Here is a 12,741-nt window from a genome sequence, read left to right as displayed (position 1 = left end):
TAGAGAATCCCAACAGTAAGTCAGTAGCTGAAAGGAGATAGAACTTTATTTCTCTCATATAACAGTCTATGGAAAGCCTTTTTTTTTTTTTTTTAGATTTTATTTATTTACTTGAGAGAGTGAGAGAGTTTGCACACAAGAGCAGGGGGTGGAGGAGGGGCAGAAGGAGAGGGAGAAGCAGACTTCCTACTGAGTGGGAGCCACACGTGGGGCCCAATTCCAGGACCCTGAGATCAGGACCGGAGGCAAAGTTGGATTCTTAACTGGCTTAGCCACCCAGGCGCCCCTAAGGAAAGCCTCTAAAATGAGCATGTAGCTCTGTTCTCTGGGGTCATTGGGTCCAGGTTCCTTTTCTCTGGATCTCCACTATGCCTTAGGACACTGTCCTTGGTCTGTTCCAGATCAGGTCACCGTCCTACCTGGAGGGGCAGCAGAGAAGAGCATGGGAACAGCGTATTTTCCCAACACTTAGGACTCAGGACTCTTCATTTCTGTTCAGAGCCACTGGCAGCCACTTAGTCACATGTTCCCGTCCAGCCACCAGGGGCGCTGGGAAGTGTCATCTAGCCAAGCACTTCACAATCAGGGGGAATGAAATCTCGGCCACGTGTGTGCTGTCCCATGTGCACATCCAGGACATCATCTCTTGTCATCATTTGCAACTCCCTACATATCCTTCACAAACTTGCACTGACCAAGGCTGCTGGTGGTGTTGGGTAATGACCTTTATCACCCAGGTTACTCCCAACATAAAAGCGTATTGGGGACAAGAAGTTGCTTCCTAATATAATCGCTAGGGATTGATTATTTGATCATTCAGGTACTACCGGTCTGGTCACTTATTCTGTTATGGAAGCAGTCGTTCCATCAGAGGTAATCCATACGTTTCAATTTTAAATTGTCTTTTTCTCATGGAACTTTTGTTTAGTGACATCACAAACCTATGTCTAGGATGCTTGCAGGCTTATATCACACTGCTGAATTGGTTACCATATAAACTGGTAGCGAAAGCCACTCTTCAGTTGTGCTTTTTGAATCTTAGATCGCTTTCTCCAAGTACTGAGAAACTAAAATTACAATGTTATTTCTAGGAGGAATCAGTTTCTTTTAAAGACTTGCTCACACTCTTGACTTCAGTTGTAGCCATACAAATTGCTGGACCAGCCAGTGGTCAGGGCACCTAGCGCCATTATAAGAATTGTTATAAAATTGTTTCAGTTGATGGGTTAAAAAAGCTGAGTGATTCCTAGAATCCATCAAATAGCCAGTAAAAATGCAGGTTAAAACCTTGTATACGATTGTATCTTTAAAAGGAACATCCCAGCGGACGTGAACCTTTTTTAAATGTTGGAATCAAAACGATAAGAACAAACTTTGTGTTGGTAGGCTCACGAAATATAGATGAAGAACTTTTGCTGTTTTTCGAATATTTAGAATGTCTTGGTTGGGATTTTTATTTCTGACTAGTACCTGTTAGAGAAACTTTTCAGAACTGTCTAGAATCCTAATACTGTACAAACTGTGCCTTGCTTTAACAGCATCCATCTTATTTTAAAGCACTCACTGCCAGTAAAAGATCATAATAATCAATTTCTAGCAGATTGATAGTAAGGACCTACCAGGGGGCAAATTTGGGCTAGATATGGTAGTTGCTTTCTGTGACTCCAGTCTCAAAGACGAAAATGTATCCTGGATGTCTTGACGTCCTCTTTTTTTTTTTTTTTAAAAGGTCATGTTTACTAATTTAGCACCATAATCCCAGTCAGGCCATCTCCAGTGGCTGGGAGGAAGAAGGGACGAGGTGAGGAAGGTGGAAAGGGTGGTTCTTAACTTCTGGCCCCATCTATGCTCTCAGGCAAGGCAGGATCTAGCGGAGATGAAAATGGTTGAGGCTGGAATTTGAAACAAAAGCTTTTGGTTCAGATGGTAAGGAGGCCCTCAAGAACAGCAGAATCCGTGAACCCAGAAGGCAGTGCTGGAATTCGCCTCATGAACCAGGGGGTTTCTTCTTGGCATCCAAGTCCTTTTTCATTTCTTCGAGTTTTTTAGCCACGTTTGGTATGTCATACTTCTGAGCCAGATACATTCCAACCACGTTGCCAAAAGTAAATCCAAGCAGGAACTGGAGCACTGTGTCGGCGCAGAGGGCGCGAAGCGCGACGCAGCTCGGTGGGCCTGGTTGACGTCCTCTTAATTGCCCAAGAAGAGGCCATGACTTCCTGATCCAGATTAGACCAATTTAATTTTTTTTCTAATTTTATCACTGGGTTTTATACATTTTCATCTCCCCCTTAGAGTCACACATTTGCCAGGAATCTTCCATTTTCCATCTGTGAATAACTTCTTGCCTTAGTTATTCTGTCTTGATGGATTTCGGACAGCTTTATAGACCAAAGAGAATCCACATGAGGAGGATGAAAAACTGTGTGTGCCTCCTCCCGTCCTCCCGTCTAGCCCCAAATCATAGAAGGAACTTTAGTGGTATTTCAGTGGGAGATCTCCTGTTTTTCCAATTAGTAACGGGACTCTAAATTTTTTTTCACCTGTGAAGACAGTTTATTTACTATATTACTTTGTAAGATAGCCTACAGCTAAATGCTGCTCTTACTGATTTGAGCATTAGTTCTGTTTTCTTTAATTTGGCTGTGTGGTACTATGAATGAAAATGATTTCTCTGGTAACAAGGTCTCTCTTTGAATAAGTCACATAAGCAATTTTAAGGAAACTAGCCGTTTTCTAACAGTGTGCAAATTCTATTCCCTGAGAGGCTATGAAAAGATTTCAATTAGATTTGAAATGAGACCCCTCAAATCCACATATTTCTCTCTGCTCCTTAGGCAAAAATAACAAGTTAATAACTTAATTCACAGTTGTTTTCTTTTTAGTATCAGGGGATTTGGTTTTCCATTGCACAGATTCTTCTCTTTGAAATAAATCAGAATTTCAATTTGTAATCCCAAAGCCTTGGAGTCATATAGCTTAGAACCCTGAAATGAACCTAACCTGAAGGAAAAGAATTTCCAGCATGTGCGGCTGTAGCCAAGAGCCGAAATACATAGGATTGCAACTTTCCTGTATTTTAAAAGCTGCCATTGTGAAGATCACAGTGATGTCTTCTGAATTGCAGTGTCCATCTGTTTGGATTGCATATGTGCCCCTTGTCTTGGAGGACTCTGCATTCACTAATGTGTGTCCTCATCAGCTGACTTAATTAAAAAGCCAGCGATCCCTGGGTGGCTCAGTGGTTTCGCGCCTGCCTTTGGCCCAGGGTGCGATCCTGGAGTCCCGGATCGAGTCCCGCGTCGGGCTCCTGGCATGGAGCCTGCTTCTTCCTCTCCTCTGCCTGTGTCTCTGCCTCTCTCTCTCTCTATGTCTATCATAAATAAATAAAAATAAGTTTAAAAAAAAAAGCCAAAAAGTGGGAACTAGTGCCAAGCTCAGTGCTATGCATATGGTAGACATGCAATGAATGTCGAATGAACAAGTAAATAAGTGGAAAACCTCATTACCCACCGAGAGTGTTTTTCTGGTATAATAACATGGTCAGGGTCATCCTCTCTTTTCTTCTCTACTGGTTCATTCTCCTCAACATGTGAACAGGTTCAAGTCTCTTCCACCCTTAATGAAATGAAGTAAAACAAAAGGAAAGGAAAAGCAGCTTTCTCTTTCTTGGGCCCTCTTGGGCTACTGTCTTTTCTTCTCCCTCTCTTCCTTTTTTTTTTTTTTTTTAAGATTTTATTTATTTATTCATGAGACATACACACACACACACAGAGAGAGAGAGAGAGAGAGAGAGAGAGAGAGGCAGAGACACAGGCAGAGGGAGAAGCAGGCTCCATGCAGGGAGCCCGACGTGGGACTAGATCCCGGGTCTCCAGGGTCAGGCCCTGGGCCGAAGGCGGCGCTAAACCGCTGAGCCACCCGGGCTGCCCCTCCCTCTCTTCTTATCTAGACTTCAGAAAATATTAGACTTGACTCTACTGGTTGACTCTGCTTCCTTTCCCCTCATTCCTCATTCATTATACCGCAGAATGTCCTTGGCTCCAGTCACTTACCTGGATGTATTCAGAATAAAGGTACCAGTTACTCTGTAACTGCCCGATCCCAGTGGACTCTTTCCAGTCTTCTTTTGGAGGCTCGGGGTTGGACTGGGGGGCGTAAGGGGGGGGAGTGAAGGGAGGGGCAGAGGGAGAAGGAGAGAGAATCTTTTTTTTTTTTTTTTTTGTATATTTTTTATAGGAGTTTGATTTGCCAACACATAGTATAACACCCAGTGCTCATCCCGACAGGTGCCCCCCTCAGTGCCCGTCACCCAGTCACCCCATCCTCCCTGCCCGCCTCCCCTTCTACTACCCCCTGTTCGTTTCCCAGAGTTAGGAGTCAAGGAGAGAGAATCTTAAGCAGGTTCCACGCTGAGCATGGAAGCTGACGTGGGGCTCGATCCTGCCCGAGCTAAGATCAAGAGTGGGACACATAACTGACTGAGCCACCCAGGTGCCCCCTCCAGCTTTTATTTCAGTGGGTCACTCTTCCATGCCTGACCGTCGTGGTCACCGCTTCTCGCCTCACTGCTCTCCTCAGAGTCCTGGTGCATTTCCGTTTGTGCTTTTCCTGCTTCCTTTGGGGGTTTCCCTCCATCCATCCCTTATGAGTGGGTGTTGCTCAGGGTTGCGTGCTAAACCTCTTCCCACGTACATACTTGGATCCATTTTCATCTCTAGGTTACTGCCTTCTCTGTTTGTATCTCCAAAGCTGTATCTCTAGCGTCAGACTTTGTTGGGTGCTTCAGTTTCCTGTTTTCAGGTGTCTGTTGTCATCTCTATCTGAATTCCTTTGGGTACCTTCAAATCAACATGTTCGAAACTGAGCTTGTTTCTTTACCTGCTTCCCTTCATGCATTCTTGCCTTTCAGTATCCAAATCGGTCATCCATTGCTGCCAGTTTTACCTTCTGATATTTTTATTTATTTATTTTTAATAGATTTTATTTATTTATTCATGAGAGAGGCAGAGAGAGAGGCAGAGACACAGGCAGAGGGAAAAGCAGGTTCCCTGCAGGGAACCCCATTCAGGACTCGATCCCTTGACCTTGAGATCACGCCCTGAGCCAAAGGCAGACGTTCAATCACTGAGCCCCCCAGGCGTCCCTCCTTCTGATATTTTTTACATTTCTGCTCTCGGCTCCCTGTTCTCATTACCTCTTGCTGGGCTGCTCCAGCAGGCTCCCAACTAGTCTACCCTCTTTTTACTCTTCAAAGTAACCGATCTAGATGTAATCTCCAAGAGGGCAGGGCATCTTCTGTTTTGTACAAAGCCACCTGTCCAGCAGCACCTGTCTCATTGTAGGTGCTCAGCTAAAATTTGAATGAAGGAAGGAATTTACCTGAAATGCATAGATGACCAAGTATCTACCTTGCTTTCAAAAAAAAAAAAAAAAATCCTTTAGTGATTTCATCATGTCTAGGATAAACAGCGTGTGAAACCGTCGTGGTCTGGCACCATCTTACGTCTCTTGTTTCTCTCTACCTTAACACTTACTGGCTTGCAGATCCTCACATGTGAAACTTGGTGTCTCTTTCCTTGGCCTGCTCACTAGAAGTCCCCTTACCTGCAAAGTTGTCCTTCCCTCAACCTTGTTAACTACTATCCTTTAAGGTTCTGCTTAGATATTGCCTCTCCCACGAAGCCCTCTCTGATTCCTTCCCCAGCCCCTTAGTCTGTGCCGGGTTAGGCATCTCTTCTCTGTTCCCATCCCTCCCTAACTATATGGTTCATACTTACTATATTTTACTATATGAACTTGTTTATATGTCTGTCTCCTTTCTCTGTGATGTGGTACAAGGCTTCATCTTTGCATCCTCCGCACCTAGCACAATGCCTAGAATTTTGCAGGAGCATAGTTTTCGGGGATCCCTGGGTGGCTCAGTGGTTTAGCGCCTGCCTTTGGCCCGGGACGTGATCCTGGAGTCCCGGAATCGAGTCCCCCATCGGGCTCCCTGCATGGAGCCTGCTTCTCCCTCTGCCTGTGTCTCTGCCCCGCCCCCCCGCCCTGTGTATCTCATGAATAAATAAATAAAATCTTTAAAAAAAATAAAAAATTAAAAAAAAAGGAACATAGTTTTCGTGGAAAGAATGGAAAGTAAGTGAATGATGCCTGGAAGCTGCTCCTTTGACATTTTGAATCAGGGACCTACTGGCCACATTACTGGCCCCCAAAAGGTTTAAAGTGTCTTGAGTATCATCACATGTTGACATTGCAAATATAAAATTACTGCTACTCTTGGTTTCTTGCTTTTATGGTTCAGCATTTAAATGATTGTCCAGGGAGTTAATCTAACAATAGCTGCCTTAATAACTCATTTTCCAAGTGAAGAAATTTATATTTTCAGATATATTTTTATAACTTTAAGCGTATTATAAATGAATAACTCTTGTGTCGGCATCAAATTTATTGACCAGCTAAAAACTTTATTCGTTGTTTATTGTTTCGGTTAATACCGAATGACTGATGAAGGGAATCATACTCCTTAACAGAGAAAAATTTAAGTGTCTCAAAAAAAAAAAAAAAACTTAAAGGAAAATAAGATTTTTCCACTTAACCATAAACTTCTAGTACCATAATGTTGGATGTTATGGCTGCAAGGTATGTTGGGACCTCAGGGAAGGGAGAAGAATAAGGAGGTGATGGGTTGTGCCGTAGGTAGAGCTAAGTTGGCCATGGGAGTGAGCCCTTCTCAGAGAGTCTAGAAGGCCAACACACGAGCTGTTCTCTGCCTGGGTTGCTAATACAAGGTGGGTCATGAGTGGGGTGATGCATGCGGAGGCAAGCAGGATTTTCTGGAGAGTGGCAATGCTCAGCTGAGGGGAAGGTAAGCTTCGGCCCTTCCCCTCTGTGCTCCTGCAACCCTTTTTGCATTTCTCTGTTAGAGAGCATGGCACATGACCTGGAAATTGTGCATTTACTCTGTCTTCTCCCTAAAGTGAGAAAACCTTGTAGACACAGATTTTGCTGTTTTCATCCTCGTGTTCCCCATATCTAATACGTGCTGAACACCTCAACACATGGTTAGGGAGTGGACAAGTAAAGGGGAGGGAGGTGGGGATGTGAAGGCAGAGGGAATGTGAGGAGGATGGTCTGGCATCACTGGGGTTTTAGCACAAGGGAGGTGGATGAAAGCAAAGGGACTGCATATTGTGAGAGTGGCTGGTAAGGTGTAGGTAAGGTTTTCGAGGCCTGGGGGTGGGAGGGGGGTTCAGATTCCTAGTGCAATGGACCCACATAGGTACTTGCAGCCTCAGACTCGGTCGACAAGTGGTTGCCAGGCCTGGAACCAGGCATAAAAGGGCAGCAAGAATCCCGTCAGACTGGATGTGGGGCTCCTTCTGGTCCTCTCCCAGGATCTGTTGGAATCAGCTCAGGATGAGGTGTGGCCAAGCCTGCCAGCCGCAGTGCTTACTACCAAGTGGATTTGGAGATGGCAAAGATGCTTCTGTTCAGGAAATGAACACATTGCGTCATTGTTTGGGTTTCCTCATTCGAGCTCTTCTTAACAACATCATCACTCACTTTCCCTGTGGTGATAAATTCAGTCTCAGAAAGTGACCACAATGGACAGATCAGTTACTCCACAGCCCGATTGGCTCCCTGTGTACAGCCGCTCTCGTAAAGACGGTCACGGTGTTAGGTGGAGCCTTGGATGAGATTCTTATGAGAAGTTGGGGCAACTGCTTAGCCTATTTAGAAGAGCTTTGCCTTGGCTTAGTGCAAAGCCCAAGGCTGACTTTTGCTGGTGTTTTTGTTGAGAAGGTGTAGCTTTACCTGAAGCCGATTGCCCTGGATTCCAATCTTGCTTCTCGCCCCTACTAATTGTACAGCCTTGGGCAAGTCACTTAACTTTTTCAGAGCTTCGGAAGATGGGCTGTTTGAAGATTACTGCTGATGCCCGGGCCATTCCTTGTACGGGGCTGACACGAGGTGGGAGCTCACTCAGTGGCAGCTCCCATCGTTACCTTTCTCAGGGAGGCACCCGGGCACTTTCAAATAAAGAGGCAATGGACAAAGTCTGAAGTCTGTTCTCTTGCTAGTTTTACTTAGAAAGGATGGTGCATGGCTGTGTGTGTGCACCTTTAGTAACAGCACGTAGTTTCTCAGCCACACCGTCTATTTTTAAGAACATTCATTGCGAAATCCACTCAATGAGATAATCTTGAATGCAAGAATATTTAAAACTGATTATAGCTTCAGGGCATTTTTTTTTCATTCTTCTATAAACCATAGTTTTCAATTTTAGCATCTCCATACATAAGAGGTGTTGGATAATTTCATTGTATCACACACCATTTGCTTTTGGAGAGGCTCTTTAAGGGGTGATACAATGTGATTTAAGGTATTCTCTTTTTGTTTGTTGGAAAATATCTACTTGCCTTTAGGAAGTCTTTAAAACTCACAGATGAATAATAAATAGATACAGAATTATTTCGTTGCTTTGCAGCTACTCTGACTTGTAGATAAATTCCGTAATATTTTTTAAATTCTTGGAATGAGAGAGGGATCCTGGACTTTTGAGGTGATACTAAGTGTTTATTTTTTATTTTTTTTATTTCTAGGGTTTTTTTTTAAGATTTTATTTATTTGTTCATGAGAGACACAGAATAAGAAGCAGAGACATAGGCTGAGGGAGATTTGGGCCCCCTGCAGGGAGCCTGATGTGGGACTCGATCTCAGGACCCTGGGATCATGACCTGAGCCAAAGGTAGACCTTCAACCACTGAGCCACCAGGTGCCCCTATAGTAAGTGTTTTAATTCCCATTATTATTGGCTGGGGAGTTATAGGTACTATCTGAAGTGGTAAGTACATTAAGTGTAGTGTATTTTTATTTTTGAAAATTGTTTTGTTGGTACAGGTCCTTTTTAGTAAAGGGTGAAGGTGTATTGAAGGTTGATCAAAACTTCAAGGTATATTTTCTCACATCTTAAGGTAACTCTTAGTTTTTCCATATGCCTCCAACCCTAACACTACAAGTGGTAAAAATGTAATGAATGTGTGCAAGAGAAACTCCAATTCTTGCTGGGGGCAGAATTAATTAATGATATTCATTCAGATGCAGGATGGTACAAATGGGGCATATTAAGAGACTTAAATTAGGTCAAATTGAATAATTGAATTTATTACTTTACTTAAAAACAGCTTCATCAGCAGAGAGTGCTGAAGTCTAAAAAAAGTTGAATTAAATATTAATAGGGAGTTTATGTTTTCAACTTTTTCTTCATTTATGATGAGTGTAGGATTTTTCTCCTGCTACCTTTTACAGACACTCGGAGATGAAGTTCAGCCCTTCTCACTTGATGAAGAATTTGATTATGACGCTGTGATGCTAACCCCCAAGTTCACTCCTGCAGAGATGGATGCGATCACAGAGCTCTCCAAGCAAAAGAGGGACATCGCCAGCACAGGCTTAGAGGAACCACACGACTGACTCACGGAGACATCTTTGTGTTAATGTGTATTTCGTTGTTATTCAAGCAACATTGGAATAAAAGGTAATCCTACCATAATTCCCTTTGTAGAAATTGACTTGTGCATTCCTGAGAGAGACGGAGCTATTAACTAACGAGAGCAAAGAGATCTGTACATTTATGGGGCTCTCCTCTGTCATGGTGTTGCTGAATCCTGTAGCAGGTAGGGGTGGGGGATGGAGGTGGCACATGAGGACAGGAGCCACACCTCCAGAGGGTCCTTTTTTTTTCATTAAATTTTTTTTCTTTAAGCATAGTTGACACACAATGTTACATTAGTTTCAGGTGTACAACATAATTATTTGACAAGTCTATGCATTACGCTACACTCACCCCAAGTGTAGCTACCACCTGTCCCCATGGTACGCTATTACACTGTCACTGACTGTATTCCCTAGGTAGCGCCTTTCATTGCCGTGACTGGAAGCCTGTATCTCCCACTCTCCTGCACCTGTTTTGTCCATCTCCTCAGCCCCCCTCCCCTCTGGCACCCCACTTTAGTTTCGGCTATCCCACCAGGGCGCTCTCTGTTCAGAGAGCTCAGGGACCTCCTGGCCCGCACACTGGCTCTCTCCCACCACCCCGCCAGGGCACCCCCTGCTCAGTGTACCCAGGACACCCTGGCTTGTGCCGCTTCAGCCTCAGCTCCCCTCCTGGAGTACCCACAGTGCACAGAACAGAAGGGCCCGTTTTGATGTGAGCACAGCGACTAGGTAATTGCTACAAAGATCGGAAACATCATCCCACCTCCCTGGGGGTGAAGGACATTGCACATGTATAACACGCTGTAGCACGTAGAGAGGAACCGATGGTGTGGGGAGCTCCCTGGTCCCAGCTCTCCAGAAACAGCGGTGTGAATGTGAGTGCTGAGAGGTTGGGCTTCTAGGATGGATCCGGAAAGGCTTCACTGAAAAAGAGGGCATATGCTAAATTCTTGTACTTTATTATTGCCCCTAAGCCATGCGTGATGATAGTTAGAAAGTACAAGGAATGGTGTCTACCTCCAGAAGCTCAAAATGTAATTTAAGACGGCAAGACATAGGTGGAGAAGGTAACTGGAGAATGTGGAGGCATATCACGAAGTGCTAATTGTGAAGAGTACCCGTGAATGTGTTAAGGGAAGGAGAAAAGAACGGGGAAGGTGCAGAAGAATGGGGAAGAGTGTGTCTGAAGCCATTTTCATTATTAAAGGACTCGGTAACAAATGTGCATGGGCTTACTGAGTTGTCATGCGGCCCTGGGCTGGGGTGTGCCACTTATATTCCTTACAAAGGACATTCTTGAGTTGATGTTGTCATAGAGTCAAGAGATTTCCACATCTATTTTTCTTTATCCAGTCATCAAACCCTCATAAAGCACCGTTTTCATGCCAGACCTTAAACTAGGTGACGGGGAAGAGAGAGTAAATTGGACATGGTCTGGTTTAGTCCGGGAGGCAGATACCTACGCTAATGACAGCAGAGCTGCTCTGTCCACTAGAATAGCCACTAGCTGCGTGCAGCTCTGAGCACTTGAAAGGTAGCTAGTATGACCGAGGGACTGATTTTTAAATGTTAATTTTACTTTGATGTGAAATAAAAAGTTGCTATAATACACAGCACGGGGCATATAGTCGAAAACATTCTGTTAACTTTGTAAGGTGACAAGTGGTAGGTAATTGGACTCATTGTGGTGACATAACCATTTTGCAGCGTGCATGAATGTCAAATCCCTACTGTGTACACCCGAAACTAGTCCACTGTGTGCTAATGACCAAGCAAGCAAGAAAGGGCCCAAGTCTTTTTTTAATAAGTTGATATTTGATGCATTTATTTTAAAACTTACAAGTATATTTGTAATGATGTGGGTACGGGGATCTATTTTTTTCATCTGTAACTTTTATGACAGACGTAAATGCAGACCAATTATTTTTTATGACAGCGTAGCACCTAATGTAAATATGCTATAAATGTGAAACAAATTGGATTTTGAAGAATTAATCTAAAAAATTGTATTATTTTTTTTGTGTTGATTTCATGTTGATATGATAATATTATAGACATATCTGGTCAAATAAAATCTATTATTAAAATTCACCGATTTCTTTTTACCTTTTTAATGAGGCTACCAGAACCTTGAAAATTACTCACATGGCTTGCATATTTGTATTGCCAGCACTGCAGTGGGGCGCAGTGTGTGTTGTAAGAGTGGTAAGCACTGAAAGCTACTGGGGCAAAGTAAGTGGAGTTATTTAATCACGAACGGAGAGCTGGGGAATCTTCATAGAGGGGGTGACATCTGAGCTCGCTCAGGAGCTCAGTGGGAGGTTTTGGTTGGAGACTGTTGGAATAGTTTGTGCAGGAAATGATAAGAGCTTTAATTAAAGCAGTGGAGGTGGAGGTGGAGGGCATGGATCTGATTAGAGATTTGGAAGTAGAACAAGCAAGGATTATTGATCAATACGATGTGGGAATGAGAGAGCACTTGTGAGGTTAAGACAAGATTTTAGCATATGGTCTCTCTGCACACTGACTTGAGGACAACACGTCATGACATAAGACCAGGGACTCTCTTGACTTAGCATATATGCAGCATTTTGGCATTTGAATAAAGAAAAGACTTCATTTATAAGACAGTTGTATGGGGCAGCCCCGGTGGTGCAGCAGTTTAGAGTTGCCTGCAGCCTGGGGTGTGATCCTGGAGACCGGGGATCGAGTCCCACGTTGGGTTCCCTGCATGGAGCCTGCTTCTCCCTCTGCCTGTGTCTCTGCCTCTCTTTCTCTGTGTGTGTCTATGAATAAATAAATTTAAAAAATCTTAAAAAAGACAATTGTATGGACTTAAATCATTTTATAGTAGAAAAAAAAAACCCCGCAACTATCTTTCTAAGTGTTTAAAAAGAATGACATTTCAGTGGAGTACTTTATTAACCAGCCAGTCTAAATGGCAGGTGGATATTACTGCAGAGCATTCTCTGTGTATAGTTTCTGTACTAGGTTTTGGCTTTATTCCTTTTGTCACTTTGATTCCTGCATCATTTGGGGCGATTGCGCATTACAGCAAAAGTGACACTGGAAAATGGGTTCCTTAAAGCCTTTGTGTGAAGTAGTTGTGTCTCCGTTACTCTTGCCCCTAAGTAGCAAATGCTCCTCCATGACTTTGAGCTTCATGGATCCCTTGAATCGATGTCACTAGTTTGTGTCACATTGGCTGGCAAGCCCTAACCAAGTGCCCACATATTGATA

The 12,741-nt window shown here is 43.6% G+C and overlaps 1 protein-coding gene across 8 annotated transcripts in view; it reads left to right on the top strand.

Annotated features, from left to right (window-relative positions):
- IFTAP (intraflagellar transport associated protein) overlaps positions 1-11,592 on the top strand; it is a 63,857-nt gene extending 52,265 nt beyond the window's left edge. For all 8 annotated transcript variants that reach the window (XM_025452504.3, XM_025452505.3, XM_035701802.2 and 5 more), the window contains one exon: positions 9,313-11,592. In XM_025452504.3, the coding sequence (XP_025308289.1) occupies positions 9,313-9,477 (165 nt within the window). In that variant the 3' untranslated portion in view covers positions 9,478-11,592. The remainder of the gene's footprint in view (positions 1-9,312) is intronic.
- The last annotated feature ends 1,149 nt before the right edge of the window (positions 11,593-12,741 follow it).

The sequence above is a fragment of the Canis lupus genome, chromosome 18 (assembly GCF_003254725.2).
Source record: "Canis lupus dingo isolate Sandy chromosome 18, ASM325472v2, whole genome shotgun sequence".
NCBI classification, from domain to species: domain Eukaryota; kingdom Metazoa; phylum Chordata; class Mammalia; order Carnivora; family Canidae; genus Canis; species Canis lupus.
This window is presented reverse-complemented; position numbering and strand designations above follow the sequence as displayed.